The following is a 22,820-nucleotide window of genomic DNA, read 5'->3' as shown; positions in this document are numbered from 1 at the left end:
TTCCTGGCGTATAGAAATTTTCCGGACTTATGATAATTCTCCTATCTTATAGAAATTTTCCTTTCTTATGGAATAATCAACTTGAAGATTACTCGAGATCTCAAAAACGGCGCAACGGATTTTGATGCGGTTTATTTTAATAGATATAATTTTTAAATGTTCATAAAATTTGCAACCGAACGAGGCCGCGGCGAATTTCTAGTTAGGTATATTATGAACGTATTATGTATTTGTTGGTATTTTTTTTTTTAGTGCTGTTTTGTTTTGGTATACGAAAATACCTATGTAGAGTATGAAGTAAAATAAATATAGTTTGAAAAACTAAAAAACACGCTTTCAAGTTAGATACTTACCACTAAAAAGTAGAAAATAATAATTCTTTAATCTTGTAATCAAGCAATAACCAAGACATATTTTATTTTTGAACGCATTTTTATGAAACTTTGCACCTATGTAGAGTATGTATGAAGTAAAATAAAAAAGTAGAATAATTTCCATCCATTTTGGATAAGACCGTACATGTAAATTTAATGAATAGATCCAGTACGACCATACCATAATGACGAACATAACAATATTATGACATGGGCTGTGTATGACATTGACAATATTATGACAGTGCAGATTGCACATTGCACATTGAAGATCGTTTTTCTTTTTTTTTTTTTGTTTTCGAGTTCGAGTAGTTAATTTTGCATCAGGAATCGTGCAAATCCAACACAAAACTTTGATTATTATTATTTTATCTCTCTTTTCTCGACATACACACCGCGCGAACGGTTACTTATCGATGTCTCTCTCGCACTCGACTACGATGAATAACGAAACGGAGACGAGTGTACCTAATGTGTTTATAAAAACGGCGTCGTACGCGTTTTCGTATTCATTCGAAGCGCAACCACTTCTCCGTGCGGTCGTATTTGTTGTTTTATTTCTCTATAATAAATATAGTGAATTCGAATTTCGAACAAGCCCCCCGGTCACAATGGCTCGCACAAAGCAGACCGCTCGCAAGTCCACCGGTGGAAAGGCGCCGAGGAAGCAGCTCGCCACCAAAGCGGCCCGCAAGAGTGCGCCCGCAACCGGTGGCGTGAAGAAGCCCCATCGCTACAGGCCCGGCACGGTTGCTCTGCGTGAGATTCGTCGCTACCAGAAGAGCACTGAGCTACTGATCCGCAAGTTGCCGTTCCAACGTCTCGTCCGTGAGATAGCGCAGGACTTCAAGACCGACCTCCGCTTCCAGAGCTCGGCCGTCATGGCCCTGCAGGAGGCGAGCGAAGCGTACCTCGTAGGTCTATTTGAAGACACCAATCTGTGCGCTATACACGCTAAGAGAGTGACCATTATGCCAAAGGACATTCAATTGGCCCGCCGTATCCGTGGTGAACGCGCCTAAGATCCGTTTGTTGTTTGCATTGTTCGTGTCTCGTGTCGTGTCGTGTGGTGTGTGGTTTCAATATGAAATAACATAACATAACATGACATAGCACAGAGGACACGTCATCGGACATCGAATGTTAAAAAAAAAGGCCCTTTTCAGGGCCGCACGTGATTCATTTTAATAGTAGGTACCTAACCTAACTATAAACGTTTTCCACTGTGCAGTAACGGAAACATACAACGAAATATCTAATAATATAATGATAATATTGTTATGAGAATGATAAAATGTATTAATATTATTATATTACTATTATAAACAGAAAACTTACCTACCTGATGAATTTTAGATTTTAGTAATGTAATCATTCAGTAGCCATTAACTTTAAATTCTTCTAATGAAATAGTTTTATTTAATATTATAAATGCAAAAGTTGTTGATGGATGGACGTATGTATGTATGTACCTATGTGTTGAACCGATTACAATGAAATTTAGCACACATAATAATAGAGAGATAATAGAGTACAAGTGAAATGATAGTGAGTGTTGTAGTTTTGCGCGCGTGGGGAAACATATCCATAATACAATAATATATAATATTGTGGAATTAATGAATCGTATGCGGCCCTGAAAAGGGCCTTTTTGTTGTTAATTTGTTTGTTTCAAAATCATCGCCGTGGTGGTCGTACGCCCATCTTTATTCGTACCAAGAATAATAATTATTAAAACGCCGAATCGATTGCATGGAATAATTATTGACGTACGTACGAACGGACGGACGATCTTTGAAGTAACACAATTAATTAACCGCCGAATCCGTAGAGGGTACGTCCCTGACGTTTCAGCGCGTACACGACGTCCATTGCGGTGACGGTCTTCCTCTTTGCGTGCTCGGTGTAAGTGACGGCGTCACGGATCACGTTCTCAAGGAATACCTTGAGAACGCCGCGCGTCTCTTCGTATATCAAACCGGATATACGCTTGACGCCACCCCTGCGAGCGAGACGACGGATCGCGGGCTTCGTGATACCCTGGATGTTGTCACGGAGCACCTTCCTGTGCCGCTTAGCGCCACCTTTTCCGAGCCCCTTGCCTCCTTTACCGCGGCCTGTCATATCGCCGACTGTCTTGCGTTATTCTACTCGTTTACTTGCTTACTCGCTGCGTGCCCGAAAGCTTGTGCGCTCCGCGCCATTTCATGTCGGACTTTTATACACACACATTATACACGCGTTTCGCTCGGCTCGCCCTCGACGCGCGACGGAGACGGATAGATATATCGTGCATATCGAGGGACTGCGTTAATAATCTTTGAATAATAATAATAATAACTCAATCACAACAATTGACAACATTTCATTTTTTAATCGCATATTTTAAGAGAAATTAAATAAAAAAAAAAATAACGATAAATGTGATGATGACGTCATACATACGGAGGAATAAAAAATAAAAATACTATCACATTTACACTAGACATTAACAGGGTAGGTATGGCATGTGTCAAATTTCATATTAATGTAATTTTTGTGAATTATTATATAAATAAGTAGCTTGAAATTTTTTGAAATGTATATAATAGATCGTCATTACTTAATTAACTTACTTGTGTTGTTATCATTATCCTTCTAATATTATAAATGTTACTATTTCACGCAAATATTACTGAACTGATTACAATGAACTTGGATTAACACATAGGATAGGTTTTATCCTGTTGAAAAAAAAAAATAAAAATCGACACAGCAAATTAAATAAGTAATTATTATTAACCAACTCTCTATCTATAAATATAGATCCCTCGTAGTTATTAAGTATAGTAGAGCCATTTTAAAATAGGCAACATTTGACAGTTCAACAAAATTCAACAACGTAACCTAGTAACGACGACATAGAATAACAAGATATTTCGTTTTGTTAGAACTGCACATTTGCTTAACTTTTTTCAATTACGACTACATAATATTAATTATAATAATAATGACCGATAAAAGTATTTTTTTTTTTTTAAGATTTCATTTTACTGATAAACCATTCTAAACATAATAAATACCAGAGACGTTACTCTAAAAATCGAAATCTGACATCTAGAATCGAATGCTTCACTTTAATCGATGTTTACTGCGCTCAGGTGCATTACGAAGATTTAAGGAATCTACAACGGTACGACAATAATAATTCATCAAAACATGGATACGTCATTGTCGCTATTGAATTAATCGTAATTGCAGTTGATGATGATGATATTATATATAAGTAACTTAATGATTAGGTAAATAATAAACTATTAATTAACTACCTACATTCGTGTTATTATCGATTCGTCATAATATTGTTACTACTCCTCTGTCTATTATTTAGGTATTGCTTATTATGCGTTATTATGCGACGATATTAAGTTAACACAATAATAATATTATAATAAATACGCAATTGTGAATCGTAGTCTCGTTCTCGCGCGGCCTATATAATATTTTGACAATATTAAAACGTGCGGGCGTTGCGGTGTGGTGTGCGTACTATGTACCTACTAGCTGTTAGTACCTGTGACTGTGAATATAATATTGTGACAAATATGTGACATTTATTTATAATATTGTCATTTCGTTATTGTGGCACATTCGTATTGTTATTATTTTTGTATTTAAAGGACGTTAAACATATTCGACCGATCGCCGAACTGTGTGTGTAGCCGGCCGCGCGGTCGTCGTTTGCGTTATGCTGTTCTACAACAGGTCACATTCATCCCCCTAAAAACCGTCGCAAACATATTATATGGCGATTACGAATAGTTTCACCTTAACGTCTGTATATCAGTGTATTGAGAGAGCCTTTTTCGAAACGACAATCGGTTTAATTACAGGTGAAATGATAATTTTAAAGTTGACACCGCGCACGCGGATAGCCCTTGGCAAAATTTAAACGTCCATCGCTATCGATGCGCTCCTCGAGCGTCGCGCGGGCTTGCACACTACGAGGGCCGATCTCAAAAGGGACGAGAAACATGTGAAACGTATACTTTTAAACGTTAATTTCACGTAAAATATACGTTCGAACGGAGGCATGTTAGTGAAAAGTTTCAAGCGCGACCGCGAGAAAACGTATCTCGATTGCACGGTTCCCCGTGAGGTAAACCGTCCAGTCGATTCCTACACTAGCGACACCGTACGTCGAATACAGTGAAACCTACTAAGTACTACTTATATATACTAATTATTATTACATACTATTGTCGACGTAAAGTTGAATTTTAATTAACAAAAATGGCAGACACCGCAGTCGAAACTGAAACTCCGGCGCCAGCGTCGACGCCCGCGAAGAAAGCGCCCAAAGCATCAGCAGCAGCAGCAGCAGCGGCGTCGGGAGGAGCCAAGAAAGCGGCCAAAGCAAGATTGGCGCACCCGAAGACGTCGGAAATGGTGAACACTGCTATCAGCGATCTCAAAGAGCGTAGCGGCTCTTCCCTGCAGGCGATCAAGAAGTACATATCGGCCACGTACAAGGTGGACGCGGATAAACTGGCGCCGTTCATTAGGAGATATCTCAAGGGCGCCGTCGAATCCGGCACGCTCGTTCAGACGAAGGGCAAGGGCGCATCTGGCTCGTTCAAACTGGAGTCAAAGTCCTCCGCGGCCAAGAAGAAGACCTCTCCGTCGAGCGGAGCCGCCGGCAAGGGCTCCGGAGCGGCGGCGGCCGTCAAGGTGCGCAAATCTGGCGGCGGTGGCAAGGCGCAAGCGGCCGCCAAAAAGACGGCCGTCAACGCAGGCAGCAGGTCCAAGAAGGCGGCGGCAGCCGCCGCCGCAGCAGCGGCCGCAGACTCGTCGTCCTCGCCGTCCAAGTCGAAAGCGTCAGCGGTGAAAGACAAGAAAGTAGCTGCAGGCAGAAAGAAGCCCGCCGCGGCCGCCAAGAAGGCGCCGGCTGCGGGCAAGGCGGCCGCAAAACCCGCCGCAGCAGCGTCGGCCGCCGCGCCGAAGGCTAAGAGGAGTGCCAAACCGCCGACGAAGAAGCCGAAGGCACCGAAACCGAAGAAAGCGGCAACGCCAAAATCCAAAGCGGCCACCGCCAAGAAAGCCTCGGCCGCGTCCAAGAAGTGAACGTGTGGTGTGCGTGCAATCGATCAATCGCAAGCGCAAGCGCAACCTAATTCGACTTCGACGAAGGTTAAGGTTGGAACTGGTTATGCAGTGCAGCGGCGACGGCGAGTGCATCGGGCACAAGTCTCAGCAAAATAGATACATATTATATATTATCTATCGCCAAAAAGCCCTTCTCAGGGCTAACATATATTTTCGAATGCGCACTCACTACGAACGTTAACGTTTCCTTCCAATTTGCGAGGACGAACAAGCAACTTGTAGGTACCTACACAATAAAACTACAATTATTACAATTTTACAAATTACATAATAGTTATGTAACATCATAATATATTATAGTAGCAACTAGCAACATGCATGCACAATATAATAACAACAAGAAAATCAAATCTACTACTAACTAATCTACAGCTTTACGTTAGGTTAGGTTTAGGTTTAGGTTTAGGTTTAGGTTTAGGTTTAGGTTTAGGTTTAGGTTTAGGTTTAGGTTAGGTTAGGTTAGGTTAGGTTAGGTTTCTTAAAAAAAAACTACACAGAAATAGGAGCCCCGCGAAGCGGGGCTCCGTCGACGCGCAATGAAATAAGGAATAAATAAAAAAACATCAAAATATACCTACGTAATACGTACGGTAAACACACACGTTACTTTTTACCTTCAACTTGCAAAATAAAATATTATGTAACTATTCATCGCACACTGCAACACGCTACCACACAGACAGACACAGACACAGACACAGACACAGACACAGACACAGCACAGACACCGCCCGCCCGCCCCACACCAGCGCACGCCGCCCGACCGACCGCCCGCCCGACGCCCGACTCCCGATAGTACATTTTACCGAAACTTACTAAATACCTACTCTCTAAAATCTATACATACCTACTGCTATGAATAATTATTAATTATTATTGATGGTTGTCTAGACAACACAGTCTGTTTCTGTCACCTGACAAGTTACTTTAAAAACAATCAACCACGGTACAGATACAAACTGTCTTTTCGACATCGTCATAGATTGTGACGTACGTACTAATCATTATTATTATGAGTAACTAGCGGTCCGCCCCGGCTTCGCCCGTGGTACATGTTTACGTTTTCTCTACGTAAGAACCATCCTCGTACTTCAAGGAATATAATAAAAAAAAAAGAATTATCGAAATCGGTTCAGCCGTTCTCGAGTTATGCGCTTACCAACACATGTTGCGATTCATTTTTATATATAAGAAGAAGAAGAAGAAAGAAGAAGAAGAAGATAATAATATTTGGGGATGCTGTACACTGAATCAAAAAAAAAAAAATATCATTTTGCATGTATGTTAAGAGATGAAGCCTCGCTTAAATAAAAATATAAATAAAATATGTACATAACAATATAAATTATTATTATTTGACACGGTCGTGTTCACTGCGCATCGCTCGTCGTTTGTGTTCGCTCGCATTTCACGGCGTCATGCCCACCGCAATCACTAGGACGCGTAGCCGTTATATATTAAATCAGATGGTGTCTTAAAAAAAAAACATACTTTAGTGATCGGCGCGTATCGTTGTACGTATCAGTTTTTCGTTTATTATAATATTATCAAAGAAAACGGTAAATAATGTCTGGACGCGGTAAAGGCGGTAAAGTGAAGGGGAAGGCAAAGTCACGTTCCAACCGTGCCGGTCTGCAGTTCCCCGTCGGCCGTATTCACAGATTGCTCAGGAAGGGCAATTACGCTGAGCGCGTGGGCGCCGGTGCCCCGGTCTACCTGGCGGCCGTGATGGAGTACCTGGCGGCTGAAGTTCTCGAGTTGGCCGGCAACGCGGCGCGCGACAACAAGAAGACTAGAATTATTCCGAGACATCTGCAATTGGCCATACGTAACGACGAAGAGCTGAACAAGCTCCTCTCCGGCGTGACCATAGCACAGGGCGGTGTATTGCCTAACATTCAGGCTGTGCTGCTGCCCAAGAAGACGGAGAAGAAGGCCTAATTGGATTGCATTGCATTTACCAATAACGCTACAATTACATATTTTTATGTATGTTCATCATAATATTATGAATTGTTCAAAAGGCCCTTTTCAGGGCCGCAATATATGTCTTGACAACAACGATAGATAGAGTTTCTAGCAGCCTAAACTCTCATCTCTTCAGTGATCGTTTACCATTTGACACGTACCAGAACATGAATAATATTAATCTATGTGTTTCGCCCGCATTTAATATTATATTATAATATAGCCTTTAACCCTAGAACCGTATCCATATTAGAATTTCATTAACGCTACCCAGGTGTACAAGACGTGTAGGTACCCCGATGAAAAAAAAGTAACATTCATTTGAGTATTTTTAATTTAATTTATAATGGCATTTTTGTATTTGATCAGTAGTTCCTGAGATTAGCGCGTTCAAACAAACAAACTCTTCAGCTTTATAATATTAGGATATAGATAAGAATTATACATAATTATTATAGATGTTTAGTTTATAATAAACCTTCTTGTTGAACGCATCAAAATCCGTTCCATTTTATGTTTGTTTGTAATATATATAATAACTAGCTGTGCCCCGCGGTTTCACCCGCATTGCTCCGCTCCTATTGGTCTTAGCGTGATTATATATAGCCTATAATAGCCTTCCTCGATAAATGGGCTATCTAACACCGAAAGAATTTCTGAAATTCGATTAGTAGTTCCTGAGATTAGCGTGTTCAAATAAACAAACAAACAAACTCTTCAGCTTTATAATATTAATTATAGATAATGTTCGTTCGTTAATCGTTTTCGTCAAGCGGGAAACTTGGAATATTGAAACTGTTTGGCGAGGCGAGCAACTGTTTTCATACTTCGTATTGTGTAAGCTGGAAATTTAAATAAATGTTAAATCAAGTAAAATTTTTAATAAATAGGTACTTGCTATTGTTTGGATACTATAGATTTATTTATTTATCATTTTATTTGATTTTGATATTTTATTTAAAGAAAAACCCGTTCCCGTAGGATTTCCGGGATAAAACCTTCTAATCTTATGTCCTTTCTCGGGTATCAAAATATCTCTAAGTATACCAAATTTCATGCAAATTGGTTCAGTAGTTAAGGCGTGATTGAGTAACAGACATACAGACAGAGTTACTTTCGCATTTATAATATTAGTATGGATAACAACAAACAATTGATGGAAAATTACCATACCTTTCAATGCTGCCTGCCTTTCAATTTTCTCGGTTTTGGAGACGACTGTATATTATGTTTTTATGTTTCCATATTATGCTTTCCAGAAATAAAGACGATGCTTAATTTGTGTGTGCACATGCATGCACATTTTTGTGGTTATCCTAAAAACAAATTAATAATAAATTATATACCATCATGATTAAGCTCGATATTTTTATACATGTTACATAATTTTTTTCACTCACAACCATTTTATTATATTAATTATTAATATAACAACGCGATGCGATTTCATGTACTATCTTTGAATCAATATTATAATTATTTTGACAGACATCGTCAGTTTGATTTATTGGTGTCAATTTAAAAAAAAAAAGAAAAGTTTAACACAAATAAGGTTTCATATCTTTAATTAAGTTAAGATATTAAATAAAATCCTCCTTGGTGATTCCCAATTCGACTGTAGTCTGTACTGTTATTTTACCTCAGCCTTATGTGATTTAAAAAAATAAATAAAATGCCAAATGTAAACATCTAAATGATTCACCGCATGTTCACCGCCCACTGTGTGGAGGGGACGCTTACGCTCCACGGTATTGGCCGATAACCAAAAGTGCTAGCTCGCATTACTAACCGACGGCCGTAACGCCGTGTGGCGCGATCTAGACCGGTTTTTGAACCGAAAAATTTTATGGAAGGCCACGTCCGTCGCCTTTTGATATATGCCCGTGCTTATACCAACTGTGTCGTGTTCGTGTCTTACTGTTTCCCTCGTGCGTACTGCGCTTCTTTCGTGTTTGTAAAGTCAGTGTCAGTCGCCCCACTGAGGAGTTCGCCCGTGCTCGTTGAAGCCCAGGTACGTTCCGCAGCACCGTCTGCCGTTTGACGGTGAAAGCCGAAAAGCGGAGAGGGCGGTGATGCGGCCGTAGCTGTTGAGACAGCACTGACGGACGCCCCAGTGCTTCGCCGAAGCACTCGACCGTAAAGGCCCTTCTCAGGGCCACACGGAGGACGCTGCAGTAATGCACGCGACTCCCGCGCGATCCGCGCGATTATCGCGCCCGCGCTTCATCGTGAGAAGAGACCGCTATGGAGCAGTCCGGTCGAGCTCCGCTCCCGGACGCCCCTCCCACCCGTTTTGGCAGCCCGCCCCGCTGTGGGAGACACCCAGGCCCGCCGCCGCTGCTGAGGACGAGTCCGGCGCGAACCAGACTACATCGCCGCGCACCGCATATTTGTCGGACGTGGCGATGATTGATCGGTTCGTGCAGTCGGGCCTCCTTTCATATAAGCTGCGCGGATGGCTAGCGTCATATATTGAAATGAGAAGAGGAGACCTGGCGCGAATGCCGCCCGGCTGTTGGGAGGAGCCATCGCCGGAGGACGAGCAGGTCCTGTTAGACAGGCTCGCCTCCGTGCCGATCCCGCCTAGCAAGCCGCGAGCGCGGCGCCGTCGCCTCATCAGTAGCAGCGACGAAGATGAGGAGCCGGTCGAGTCGGCACAGGCCAAGCGGCCTTGCCAGACTCCCGCCCTCACCGTCGCCGCCCCCGCCGTCGCCACTGCGATGGATACTACCATCGCGCCCGCACCGCAACCCGCCACCTATGCCGCGGTAAGTGCAGGCGCCGCCTCGAGCAAACCGCTCCACCCGCGGGACCCGCGCCGCCCCCGCCGCATCGACGTCGGAGCGGCCGAGGAGCCGCAGCCCGGCCCTTCCGGGCTACAACCGCCGCCAGCAGCAAACCGCGGCACTACGCCCGCGCGGCCGCCCGCGCAGCCGCCCGCGCAGCCGCCCGCGCAGCCGCCCGCGCGCACAGCAGTGCCAACTAGCGCCGCAGCTGCCAAAAGGTTCCCGCCTATCATTGTGGAGTCGTTCCCGAACTGGGCGACCCACATGCGGGAGCTAACCCACATAATAGGACACCAGGTGAGCGCGCGCGCCTATGGCACGGGCGTGCGCTTCACCCCAAAAGACGAAGCCGAGTACCGCGCAATCGACCGATACCTGCGCCGCATAGAGGGGGAGGGGACCGACATAAGTTGGTTCTCGTACTCCCCCGAAGCCGAGCGCAGTATAAAGGTGGCGATCCGCGGGCTACCGCATAACACGCAGCCAGACGAGCTGCTTGCCGCGCTGCGCGAATTAGGGTATGACCCAGAGTTCGCGCGGCCCATCCGCGCTAGGAAGGGGCGCCCTGGATGCCTCTTCCTTGCGATCCTAAGGAAAACACCGAATCTCACCCCGGGCATCTACGATGTCAACGAGTTGATGCACATGCCCGGGGTAATCATCGAGGCGTGGCGCTCAAAGCGGGGCCCGGCGCAATGCCACCGCTGTCAGGGGTTTAGACACTCCTCCCACAATTGCCACAGGCCGCTTGCCTGTGTGCGTTGTGGGGAGGGGCACACCGCGGCTGACTGCAATCGGCCCGCGGACGCCCCCCCACGGTGCGCCAACTGTGACGGGCCGCACCCGGCCAACCACGCTTCGTGCCCAGTGATGCGGCGCGAGGCCCGCAATAAAAAGGCGGGCCCTATCGCGCGCACCACCACCACCACCCACGCACAGCAGCAGCCGCGCACCGCGCCGGCCGCTCGACCCAGCGCGCCAGTAGCGCCACCCGCACCCGTCCAGCCGGTGCCGCGCGGAGAAGCGCACACCAGCGGCCTCATGGCGGCGGCGAACCCCGCCTCCGCCGCCCCCGCAAAACGCAAACGGGGGGGACGCGGGAAAAAATCCCGCTCGCAGCCCCCTCGGAGCGACACCGCCACAGTGCCCCATGCCGGCCCGCCCGCGCACATTCCGCCGGCGCAACGTCGTGCAATGCCGACAACAGCCGAGCGCCCCCGAACGGAGCCGAGTACAACTTCGGCTCCCGAGCACAGCCGAACACAGCCGACGACCTCAACGTCGGCACCACAGCGCCCACTAGCGACGCCTGCCGATCCCGCGAAACGAGCGGTGATCCGAGCGGCGTCGCTAGTACTCCAGAGTGTCCTGAGCGCCTTAGAGGAGGGGACGGACCCCGTACCCATCGTCATGCAGGGCCTCCTCAGCCTCCTGCAGCAGTAGCGCTCAGGCTGCTGTACTGGAACGCCCGCACTATGGTGCCGGCGCACAAGAAGCCTCTGCTCCGCCACATAATGCGGGAGCAAAACGTCGATGTAGCGCTAATCAACGAGACGCAGCTGGGGCCCTCGTCGAAGCTGAGCGCGTCCGGGTATGTAGTTTATCGCAGGGACGAGGTATCGCCTACTGGCAGGCGATACCGCGGGCTTGCGATCCTAATCCGTCGGTCCATTCCCCACACCCCCCTCCCTGCCTTCACATCCCAGTCATTTTCCGCGCTTGGCGTTGAAGCGGAACTTCCATGTGGCAGAATACGTATGTATGCTATATACAGACCGCCTGCGGGGAGTGTCGACACGAACGAGGTGAAACGACTTTTCGCCTCGGACGTGCCGACGTTCGCTGCGGGTGACTGGAATAGCAAGCATACGCACTGGCTGTCTCGCTTCAACTGCCACAACGGCAACGCCCTCTATAACCTTATTGATTATAACAATATCGTGATAGAGGGCCCTCCTGAACCCACTCACTATCCCGATAATGACTCCCACCGCGCGGATATTATCGACTTTTCGATCCACAATGTGGTCCGCCAGTCGATAACGCAAACTGTCATTGTGGACGAACTCGACTCAGACCATCTGCCGGTATTGGCCGAGTTCGCTGCAGACAGTCCGGCAATCGCCCCATCCCGCTCCCTCCGATGTGTAAATTGGAAGTTATTCGCAAGCACGCTTGAGCGCTCCACCCCCGCACGCGCGGTTACAAGCGCCGCGGATGTGGAGATGTTTGCGAATGATTTGCAAGATACACTACAAACCGCCCTCGTCCGAGCCACGACACACAAACCGTCCACCTCCCGTCTCCCCCCTCTTCCTGGTTACCTCAAAAACCTTATCCAGAGGAAGCGAGCTCTGCGACGGCAATGGCAGCGAACTCGCTGCCCGACCCTCAAGCGGCAACTTGTTCGTTTGCGAGAACAGGTTAGCAAGGCGCTTGAGGAGCACAAAAGCGAGGGCTGGCACCGGTCGCTCGAACAGGCCGCCGAGGACTGGCCGTCGCTTCATCGACTCTGTCGCAGGTTCAAATCCTCAACCGCCCCCGCGCGCCCACTCACCGACTCCGCAGGTACTTATGTATATAGCCCTCAGGGTCGCGCTGACTTGTTTGCCGAACACCTGGCACAAGTTTTTCAGCCGAACCCCCTGACGCCGTCGAACGCCGCCCACGCAACGGCAGTGAACGAATACCTAACGAGTTTTCTAAATTCACCGATGCCACTCGCTGAGGAAGCATTCTTCACGTCCCCGTCCGCCGTCCGCCGTGCGATTTCGCGTACAAAGTTGCGCAAAGCGCCCGGCGCGGACGGCGTGACGAATGAATCCCTGCGCCACCTCCCCCGTAAAACAGTCGCGGCTCTGTCGCGGCTGTTTAACGGTATATTACGCTCCGGTCATTTCCCTTCAGTGTGGAAGACCGGACGCGTAATAATGATCCCCAAACCAGGAAAGAATGCTTCCTTACCGAGCAGCTATCGACCCATTACTCTGTTGAGCACAGTCTCCAAAGTATTCGAGTCATTGCTGTTGCCGATGCTGCGCCCGTACGTGTCGCCTCGCGCTGAGCAATTCGGCTTTCGCGAGGCACATAGTACCACCCTTCAGGTGACAAGAGTATTGCACCACCTTAGCTCCGCTTTGAACAAGAATGAGAGAGCGGTTGCAGTACTGTTGGACATCGAAAAGGCTTTCGACCGCGTCTGGCATGAGGGTCTTATATATAAGATCCTTACCGCCACCCAGTGCCCCGCACGGCTCGTGAGGATATTGCACTCCTTCCTCACGAATCGTTCCTTTCACGTATCCGTGTCCCCCGCCATTTCACAAGACCACGCTGTGCAGGCGGGTGTCCCGCAGGGCAGCTGTTTATCGCCCGCGCTATACTCTGCCTACACAGACGATTTCCCCTCCCCCGCGCAACCCACCAACCAAATCGTCGCATTGTACGCCGACGATGTAGCCTTTGTCGCCGCATCGATGTGGACATCGAATGCGGTGATAAAGGCGCAGCGTTGGTTGGACGAATTGCCTGCGTATTTTGAGCGCTGGCGGATTACCGCGAACGCTAGAAAGACGCAGGCGATTATATTCGGCGGTTGGACCCCCTCCACCCATCTCACTCTGGCTGGTGAGCAAATCCCTTGGTCCAGCACTGTCACCTACCTGGGCATCACTATTGATCGCCGGCTTCGCTTTAACAGCCACGTGAAGCAGGTAATCAATAAGTGTAAATCCGCCCACGCAATACTTCGTCCGGTGTTGTCATCCGAACTCCCGCTGCGTATAAAGGTAAGTCTGTATAAGATTTACCTAAGGCCGCTCCTTACGTACGCCGCGCCCGCCTGGTATGCTTTTGTGGGTGAAAGCCTGCGCCGCAAAATGCGCGCGCGGCAGTCACTCGCATTACGCACTATCGCTGGCGCGCCGTGGTGCGTGAGGAACGAGCGGATACGCAGCGATCTCGGTGTGGAAACACTTGACGATTTCATCCTACGCCTATCCCAGAATATGTTTGCGCGCGCGGATGCATCCTCTCACTCCCATCTCCGAGAGATTGCACCGATGCGCGCCCCTCCCGAGTCGCGCCGTCCTTTTCCGCGCGACTTGTTATCACCCCCCCCTCCCGCGGCGTATACAACGCCCTCCTATCCTCCGGAATTGCTAGCTGCAATGACGGCTCCGTTACATACACCCGCGCCTCCAGCGCCACCTTCCGCCCACGCACTCCGTGCGCTCCCTTATACTCCGGTGCATAACGCACCATCCCTCCATACCTTCCTGCATGCACTCATAGTGCACTCCATCACTCCCCCGCCCCCGCAAGTCCCGTACTCTACTGCCCCGGCGCGCCCAGCCGCGCCGCCCACTACCCCTACGCCTACACCAATACAAATCCCGTCTGTCGGTACACAAGTACCCAGCCCACTTCCCCACCTATACTCCCACGCGCAATTGGCGCCTCCTACCCCGCCCACTCGTGTCGCTTCGCCCCAGTCCCCCTCCGTCCCCGGCCATGACACAACTCATGGCCGGGCTCGTAAAAGAAAGAGGTCGATTGATTCGTGCGACGCGGAATCAAATTCCAAAAAATAAGGGCTTTTCACGCCCCCCCAAATTCCCGCCCGTGTTGACGGGCGGCGTTATATACCCATTGCAGGGGGCTTCCCGCCCCGAACAATGTTCCCCACGCAGCCTCCTCGCGGAGGCTGCGTGTGCGAAGATCCTAGTCAGCAAAATTTTATACAGTTTCTATTGATTGAACTTATACTACAACAAGCAACATGCCGCCAAAAACGAGTGGAAAGGCCGCCAAGAAGTCCGGCAAAGCGCAGAAGAACATCTCGAAGTCTGACAAGAAAAAGAAGAAGCACAAGAGGAAGGAGAGCTACGCCATTTACATTTACAAGGTGCTCAAGCAGGTCCACCCCGACACCGGTATCTCCTCGAAGGCCATGTCCATCATGAACTCGTTCGTGAACGACATTTTCGAGCGCATCGCCGCGGAGGCGTCCCGGCTCGCTCACTACAACAAGCGGTCGACCATCACGTCGCGAGAGGTGCAAACCTCCGTGCGGCTGCTGCTGCCCGGCGAGCTCGCCAAGCACGCGGTCAGCGAGGGCACAAAGGCTGTCACCAAGTACACGAGCTCCAAGTGAGCGGTGAGCGGTCGTCGGGACAACGGCGTGGCGTGTTCGACTTATCGAACGCCCGCTCGCTCGCGTTTTGTGTTTATTATTATTATATACTATCAAAACAACAACGGCCCTTTTCAGGGCCACAATATATTTCATGAATGAATTGTGTGTGTGTGTACACGCCAAAAATACGTTTCTCCAACACGAACAACAGCAGTGAGAAAAAAAAAAACCTAAATTTGTAAGTAATTTTGAAATTCGAATTTCGAATTATACGTTCAACAATAATTATTAACGTTGGTCATATTTTGTGGGTATGATTTATTTTATTTTATTTACAAACTAGGGCTTCGCCCGTGGTACATATTATTTCGCAATAATAAAAAGTAGCCTATGTATGTTCTTTCTCAGCGTCTAAAGATTGTCTGTGCCAAATTTCATCAAAATCGGTCCAGTAGTTTTGATGATGAGCCTATTCATTAACAAACAAAGTTTTCCTCTTTATAATATTAGTGTAGATACAATATTATGATTGTCAGATCTACCAACCCGATATGCACACAACATTTCATGAGAATCGATCGAGCCGTTTCGTAGGAGTTTAACTTTAATTGGTTTAGATTATACAGAAGAATAAAATATAATCTAAAAATCTATATAGGTAGGTAGGTAGGTAGGTAGGTAGGTACGTACAATATAAAAATGAGACCCGTTTCGCGTTGTCACGGCATCACGTGTGAACGGCTGAACCGATTTCGATAATTCTTTCTTATCAAGTATATTCCTTATTATAATATTAGGATATAGATAAAAATTATACATAATTATTATAGATGTTTAGTTTATAATAAACCTTCTTGTTGAACGCATCAAAATCCGTTCCGTTTCATTTTATGTTTGTTTGTAATATAATATATATAATAATAACAACAAACAATTGATGGAAAATTACCATACCTTTCAATGCTGCCTGCCTTTCAATTTTCTCGGTTTTGGAGACGACTGTATATTATGTTTTTATGTTTCCATATTATGCTTTCCAGAAATAAAGACGATGCTTAATTTGTGTGTGCACATGCATGCACATTTTTGCGGTTATCCTAAAAACAAATTCATAATAAATTATATACCATCATGATTTGGCTCGATATTTTTATACATGTTACATAATTTTTTTTCACTCACAACCATTTTATTACTTATATATTAATATAACAACGCAATGCGATTTCATGTACTATCTTTGAATCAATATTATATTTATTTTGACAGACATCGTCAGTTTGATTTATTGGTGTCAATTTAAAAAAATAAAAAAGTTTAACACAAATAAGGTTTCATATCTTTAATTAAGTTAAGATATTAAATAAAATCCTCCTTGATGATTCCCAATTCGACTGTAGTCTGTACTGTTATTTTACCTCAGCCTTATGTCAAAACGTAAATTTAATTGATATACAACAAAAAATTAATATTAATTATTAAATGGAGAAATAATTAAACTTGTACAGTTAATTTGAAGTTATTTTTTTTTTTTAATAACTGTTTAACAAATAAATGGTAGATTGATTAGTTATCGCCCGCGGCTGTGCCTGCATTGTTCAGAACGTAACAAATTATATATACTAAAAGCTTCCTCGAGATGCAGCCTATCTATTGAAATAAACCGCATCAAAATCGGTTCTCTAGTTTTAATTATACAAATTTATATAGGGAATATAGCACACACGGACAGACATTCAAACCGATTTTCTGTTATATTTATATAGTTTTGTGTTTTGCAATAGTTTTGGTAAATTAATATTTTGTACTAGATTTCCGCCCGCGGCTTCGCCCGCGTTTTCAAAGGAAAACCCGCATAGTTCCCGTTCCCGCGGGATTTCCGGGATAAAACCTACCCTATGTGTTAATCCAAGTTACCTTCTATATGTGTGCTAAATTTCATTGTAATCGGTTCAGTAGTATTTTTCCGGACGTATAGAAATTTTCCTGGCGTATGGAAATTTTCCGGACTGAGAAAATTTTTCCTAACCTAACCTAACCCAACCTAACCTAACCTAACCTAACCTAACCTAACCTAACGTAACCTAACGTAACCTAACGTAACGTAACCTAACCTAACCTAACCTAACCTAACCTAACCTAACGTAACCTAACGTAACCTAACCTAACCTAACCTAACCTAACCTAACCTAACCTAACGTAACCTAACGTAACCTAACGTAACCTAACGTAACCTAACGTAACCTAACCTAACGTAACCTAACGTAACCTAACCTAACCTAACGTAACGTAACCTAACGTAACCTAACGTAACCTAACGTAACCTAACCTAACCTAACCTAACCTAACGTAACCTAACGTAACCTAACGTAACCTAACGTAACCTAACGTAACCTAACGTAACCTAACGTAACCTAACGTAACCTAACCTAACCTAACCTAACGTAACCTAACGTAACCTAACCTAACCTAACCTAACCTAACGTAACGTAACCTAACGTAACGTAACCTAACGTAACCTAACCTAACCTAACCTAACCTAACCTCTCCTAACCTAACCTCTCCTAACCTAACCTAACCTAACCTAACCTAACCTAACCTATCCTTTTCCACCTTATAGAAATTTTTCCTGACGTATAGAAATTTTCCTGGCTTATATAAATGTTCCTGACTTATAGAAATTTTCCTGGCGTATAGAAATTTTCCGGACTTATGATAATTCTCCTATCTTATAGAAATTTTCCTTTCTTATGGAATAATCAACTTGAAGATTACTCGAGATCTCAAAAACGGCGCAACGGATTTTGATGCGGTTTATTTTAATAGATATAATTTTTAAATGTTCATAAAATTTGCAACCGAACGAGGCCGCGGCGAATTTCTAGTTAGGTATATTATGAACGTATTATGTATTTGTTGGTATTTTTTTTTTTAGTGCTGTTTTGTTTTGGTATACGAAAATACCTATGTAGAGTATGAAGTAAAATAAATATAGTTTGAAAAACTAAAAAACACGCTTTCAAGTTAGATACTTACCACTAAAAAGTAGAAAATAATAATTCTTTAATCTTGTAATCAAGCAATAACCAAGACATATTTTATTTTTGAACGCATTTTTATGAAACTTTGCACCTATGTAGAGTATGTATGAAGTAAAATAAAAAAGTAGAATAATTTCCATCCATTTTGGATAAGACCGTACATGTAAATTTAATGAATAGATCCAGTACGACCATACCATAATGACGAACATAACAATATTATGACATGGGCTGTGTATGACATTGACAATATTATGACAGTGCAGATTGCACATTGCACATTGAAGATCGTTTTTCTTTTTTTTTTTTTGTTTTCGAGTTCGAGTAGTTAATTTTGCATCAGGAATCGTGCAAATCCAACACAAAACTTTGATTATTATTATTTTATCTCTCTTTTCTCGACATACACACCGCGCGAACGGTTACTTATCGATGTCTCTCTCGCACTCGACTACGATGAATAACGAAACGGAGACGAGTGTACCTAATGTGTTTATAAAAACGGCGTCGTACGCGTTTTCGTATTCATTCGAAGCGCAACCACTTCTCCGTGCGGTCGTATTTGTTGTTTTATTTCTCTATAATAAATATAGTGAATTCGAATTTCGAACAAGCCCCCCGGTCACAATGGCTCGCACAAAGCAGACCGCTCGCAAGTCCACCGGTGGAAAGGCGCCGAGGAAGCAGCTCGCCACCAAAGCGGCCCGCAAGAGTGCGCCCGCAACCGGTGGCGTGAAGAAGCCCCATCGCTACAGGCCCGGCACGGTTGCTCTGCGTGAGATTCGTCGCTACCAGAAGAGCACTGAGCTACTGATCCGCAAGTTGCCGTTCCAACGTCTCGTCCGTGAGATAGCGCAGGACTTCAAGACCGACCTCCGCTTCCAGAGCTCGGCCGTCATGGCCCTGCAGGAGGCGAGCGAAGCGTACCTCGTAGGTCTATTTGAAGACACCAATCTGTGCGCTATACACGCTAAGAGAGTGACCATTATGCCAAAGGACATTCAATTGGCCCGCCGTATCCGTGGTGAACGCGCCTAAGATCCGTTTGTTGTTTGCATTGTTCGTGTCTCGTGTCGTGTCGTGTGGTGTGTGGTTTCAATATGAAATAACATAACATAACATGACATAGCACAGAGGACACGTCATCGGACATCGAATGTTAAAAAAAAAGGCCCTTTTCAGGGCCGCACGTGATTCATTTTAATAGTAGGTACCTAACCTAACTATAAACGTTTTCCACTGTGCAGTAACGGAAACATACAACGAAATATCTAATAATATAATGATAATATTGTTATGAGAATGATAAAATGTATTAATATTATTATATTACTATTATAAACAGAAAACTTACCTACCTGATGAATTTTAGATTTTAGTAATGTAATCATTCAGTAGCCATTAACTTTAAATTCTTCTAATGAAATAGTTTTATTTAATATTATAAATGCAAAAGTTGTTGATGGATGGACGTATGTATGTATGTACCTATGTGTTGAACCGATTACAATGAAATTTAGCACACATAATAATAGAGAGATAATAGAGTACAAGTGAAATGATAGTGAGTGTTGTAGTTTTGCGCGCGTGGGGAAACATATCCATAATACAATAATATATAATATTGTGGAATTAATGAATCGTATGCGGCCCTGAAAAGGGCCTTTTTGTTGTTAATTTGTTTGTTTCAAAATCATCGCCGTGGTGGTCGTACGCCCATCTTTATTCGTACCAAGAATAATAATTATTAAAACGCCGAATCGATTGCATGGAATAATTATTGACGTACGTACGAACGGACGGACGATCTTTGAAGTAACACAATTAATTAACCGCCGAATCCGTAGAGGGTACGTCCCTGACGTTTCAGCGCGTACACGACGTCCATTGCGGTGACGGTCTTCCTCTTTGCGTGCTCGGTGTAAGTGACGGCGTCACGGATCACGTTCTCAAGGAATACCTTGAGAACGCCGCGCGTCTCTTCGTATATCAAACCGGATATACGCTTGACGCCACCCCTGCGAGCGAGACGACGGATCGCGGGCTTCGTGATACCCTGGATGTTGTCACGGAGCACCTTCCTGTGCCGCTTAGCGCCACCTTTTCCGAGCCCCTTGCCTCCTTTACCGCGGCCTGTCATATCGCCGACTGTCTTGCGTTATTCTACTCGTTTACTTGCTTACTCGCTGCGTGCCCGAAAGCTTGTGCGCTCCGCGCCTTCGGGGTCTTCGCTCCCACCATCACTGGTGAGGGGAAAGAGTACCGGGGCTACGCCCCCCAACTCTGGTGTCTCTCGCCTCCCGCCACTACGGGAGGGTCCCTGGGTTAACCCCACATCTGTGGGGCTGTTATTTGTTCAGTTGTCGCTTGTGCGTTGTTTCTGGTGGTGTTCTATACGCAGTCCCCCGCCCAGGCAACCTGCCCACGGCGACTCGGGGTTTGCGTTTCCGCGAACCGGGCGATCCGCCCCACCGGGTGAGACCCTTAAGGGAGGCCCAGCGAGTGCGGATCAGCGACCGTGTGCGGTGGCGACGCATCCCCCTCGTCCCGGGCCAAGTCGCGCGGGTAGGGTTTCGCGTCAATCACGCTGGCTCTCCAAGGTGCTATGCTTTGGAGGTGCTCATAGTTCGATCTATCGGCTTTTTCAAAGATTTTCTTTGCTTGCTCTTTGATGATCTTTTCGAGGGGCTCCACTCCCAAGTCCCTTTCAATAGTGGAGTTGCGGACGTATCTGGGGGCGTCGACGATAACTCGCAGAGTGCGCGACTGAGCCGTCTTTATTTTCTTTTTGCTGGCCTGTGAGATGTAGCCGTACCAGACTGGAGCGGCGTACAAGATCTTGGGTTTAACGTATGTATTGTAGAGTCTCAGCTTCAGTCTGGTAGGCAAGCTGGACGTGAAAATCGGTCTCAGTCGCACAGCTGCGACCTGTGCCTGGCGAGCGGCTTTCAGGGCTTGGTGATTAAAGGCTAGGCGCCTGTCAATCTCCACCCCCAGATACGTGGCCTTGCTTGACCATGGGATCCTTGTCTCTTGGAACTCTACATTTGCCGGGTTTGGAGCACAACCCATGCAAATTGCTTGCGACTTCTTGGGATTCACCCGGAGCCTCCATCTGTCCAGCCACTCCGGCAGCTCGTCAAGCATTTTCTGCATCTTGATAGCGGCATGGTTACGGTTGAGCGATGTCGCTATGTACGCCGTGTCGTCCGCGAACAGGGATAATTGGGAGTCCGCCCTGTTCGGGATATCGTCCGTGTACACGGCGTACAAGTGCGGTGACAGGCAGCTGCCCTGTGGGACTCCGGCTTCAATCTTCCTAGTGGTGGAGAAGGCACCACCTATGCGGACCTGAAAAGCCCGGTCCTCCAGGAAGCTCCGAATGAAGTTGAGGACGTAGTGTGGACAGCTTAACTTGCTCAACTTGAATAGGAGGCCCTCGTGCCACACCTTGTCAAAGGCCTTCTCCATGTCCAAGAACACTGCAACTGCCGCTTCCTTTTTGTTTTTGGCTGCTACGAGGGAATGAATGACTCTGGACAGTTGCAGTGTTGTGCTGTGTTCTGTCCGGAACCCAAATTGCTCCTCTCTTGGTGTGAAGTGTGGTGAGAACCGTCGCAAAACCAGTCGTTCGAGCACCTTGGACATGGAGGGCAGTAGAGATATGGGCCTGTACCCATCGGGCCTTGTTTGGTCCTTTCCCTGCTTGGGGAGCATCACAACAACGGCAGTCTTCCACATCAGGGGGACATGGCCCAGCCTAAGGCACCCGTTATATACGCGGCAGAGCGCCGCAACCGCTCTTCGGTGCAAGTTTCTTAGGGCCAGGTTGGGTATGGAGTCATTCCCCGGCGCTTCCTTTGGCTTCAAGTCTCTGATCGCCTTTTTTAGCTCCCCTGGGGACACCGCCTTGATTTCCTCCCGAGGGCGCGGTCCGGCGAATACTTCTTGGAGCGTGACCTCCACCGCTCTGGCGTGCGCTCTGTCCACTGTTGGGAATGGTCTAAAGGTGCTGGCGAGGTGGTCAGCCAGCAGCTCCGCCCTTTGTGTCGGGTCGTAAATAAGACCGCTCTCCGTCCTCAGTGGCAGGGTAGGGACGGCTTCGCTCGTGAGTGCCTTGCATATTCCATACAGGGCTTCATCGTTGTCCACCGCTGCGTCCATCTTTTCCTCCCATTCAGCTGTCCTCTGTTTTCTAAGCAGTTCTTTCATTTCTTCGTCCAGTCGGTTTAGTCGACTACGGAGCGTTGGGCACCTGGTTTTTTGCCATTCTTTCCTAAGTCTGCGCTTCTCTTGTATCCTGGTTTCCAGGTGTCTTGGCAGTGGCTGTCGCTGTCGGTCTCGGAAGCTCGGTTCAGATGAAGTGTTT

The 22,820-nt window shown here is 46.4% G+C and overlaps 7 protein-coding genes across 7 annotated transcripts; 5 read left to right on the top strand and 2 right to left on the bottom strand.

Moving 5' to 3' along the window:
- The first annotated feature begins 870 nt into the window (after window positions 1-870).
- LOC149475593 (histone H3) lies at window positions 871-1,627 on the top strand. The gene has a single exon (XM_089712535.1). It carries the CDS (start codon window positions 986-988, stop codon window positions 1,394-1,396), a length of 411 nt encoding a protein of 136 aa, XP_089568661.1. The 5' UTR covers window positions 871-985; the 3' UTR covers window positions 1,397-1,627.
- A 297-nt stretch (window positions 1,628-1,924) lies between these two features.
- Window positions 1,925-2,553, bottom strand: LOC149475592 (histone H4). The gene has a single exon (XM_089712712.1). It carries the CDS (start codon window positions 2,496-2,498, stop codon window positions 2,187-2,189), a length of 312 nt encoding a protein of 103 aa, XP_089568838.1. The 5' UTR covers window positions 2,499-2,553; the 3' UTR covers window positions 1,925-2,186.
- A 2,010-nt stretch (window positions 2,554-4,563) lies between these two features.
- LOC149475591 (uncharacterized) lies at window positions 4,564-5,504 on the top strand. Its single transcript, XM_089713144.1, has one exon. The coding sequence runs from the start codon at window positions 4,647-4,649 to the stop codon at window positions 5,475-5,477; it is 831 nt and encodes a 276-aa protein (XP_089569270.1). The 5' UTR covers window positions 4,564-4,646; the 3' UTR covers window positions 5,478-5,504.
- A 1,548-nt stretch (window positions 5,505-7,052) lies between these two features.
- On the top strand, window positions 7,053-7,648 carry LOC149475590 (histone H2A). The gene has a single exon (XM_089712598.1). The coding sequence runs from the start codon at window positions 7,086-7,088 to the stop codon at window positions 7,458-7,460; it is 375 nt and encodes a 124-aa protein (XP_089568724.1). The 5' UTR covers window positions 7,053-7,085; the 3' UTR covers window positions 7,461-7,648.
- A 7,384-nt stretch (window positions 7,649-15,032) lies between these two features.
- LOC149475589 (histone H2B) lies at window positions 15,033-15,553 on the top strand. The gene has a single exon (XM_089712735.1). The coding sequence runs from the start codon at window positions 15,054-15,056 to the stop codon at window positions 15,426-15,428; it is 375 nt and encodes a 124-aa protein (XP_089568861.1). The 5' UTR covers window positions 15,033-15,053; the 3' UTR covers window positions 15,429-15,553.
- Window positions 15,554-18,963: 3,410 nt separating this feature from the next.
- LOC149475588 (histone H3) lies at window positions 18,964-19,720 on the top strand. The gene has a single exon (XM_089712530.1). It carries the CDS (start codon window positions 19,079-19,081, stop codon window positions 19,487-19,489), a length of 411 nt encoding a protein of 136 aa, XP_089568656.1. The 5' UTR covers window positions 18,964-19,078; the 3' UTR covers window positions 19,490-19,720.
- A 297-nt stretch (window positions 19,721-20,017) lies between these two features.
- Window positions 20,018-20,660, bottom strand: LOC149475587 (histone H4). The gene has a single exon (XM_089712548.1). The coding sequence runs from the start codon at window positions 20,589-20,591 to the stop codon at window positions 20,280-20,282; it is 312 nt and encodes a 103-aa protein (XP_089568674.1). The 5' UTR covers window positions 20,592-20,660; the 3' UTR covers window positions 20,018-20,279.
- Between the last annotated feature and the right edge of the window lie 2,160 nt (window positions 20,661-22,820).

This window comes from Colias philodice, chromosome 29 (assembly GCF_061535455.1).
Source record: "Colias philodice isolate Cphi_HAF_F1 chromosome 29, ilColPhil1 Martin Lab GWU primary, whole genome shotgun sequence".
In the NCBI taxonomy this organism is placed as follows: Eukaryota; Metazoa; Arthropoda; class Insecta; order Lepidoptera; family Pieridae; genus Colias; species Colias philodice.
Note: the sequence above shows the minus strand (reverse complement) of the source record. Positions and strands in the feature narration are given on the sequence as shown.

Excerpts from the sequence above, each read along its gene's own strand:
- LOC149475593 (XM_089712535.1), top strand. The coding sequence starts at position 986 with ATGGCTCGCACAAAGCAGACCGCTCGCAAGTCCACCGGTGGAAAGGCG.
- LOC149475592 (XM_089712712.1), bottom strand. The coding sequence starts at position 2,498 with ATGACAGGCCGCGGTAAAGGAGGCAAGGGGCTCGGAAAAGGTGGCGCT.
- LOC149475591 (XM_089713144.1), top strand. The coding sequence starts at position 4,647 with ATGGCAGACACCGCAGTCGAAACTGAAACTCCGGCGCCAGCGTCGACG.
- LOC149475590 (XM_089712598.1), top strand. The coding sequence starts at position 7,086 with ATGTCTGGACGCGGTAAAGGCGGTAAAGTGAAGGGGAAGGCAAAGTCA.
- LOC149475589 (XM_089712735.1), top strand. The coding sequence starts at position 15,054 with ATGCCGCCAAAAACGAGTGGAAAGGCCGCCAAGAAGTCCGGCAAAGCG.
- LOC149475588 (XM_089712530.1), top strand. The coding sequence starts at position 19,079 with ATGGCTCGCACAAAGCAGACCGCTCGCAAGTCCACCGGTGGAAAGGCG.
- LOC149475587 (XM_089712548.1), bottom strand. The coding sequence starts at position 20,591 with ATGACAGGCCGCGGTAAAGGAGGCAAGGGGCTCGGAAAAGGTGGCGCT.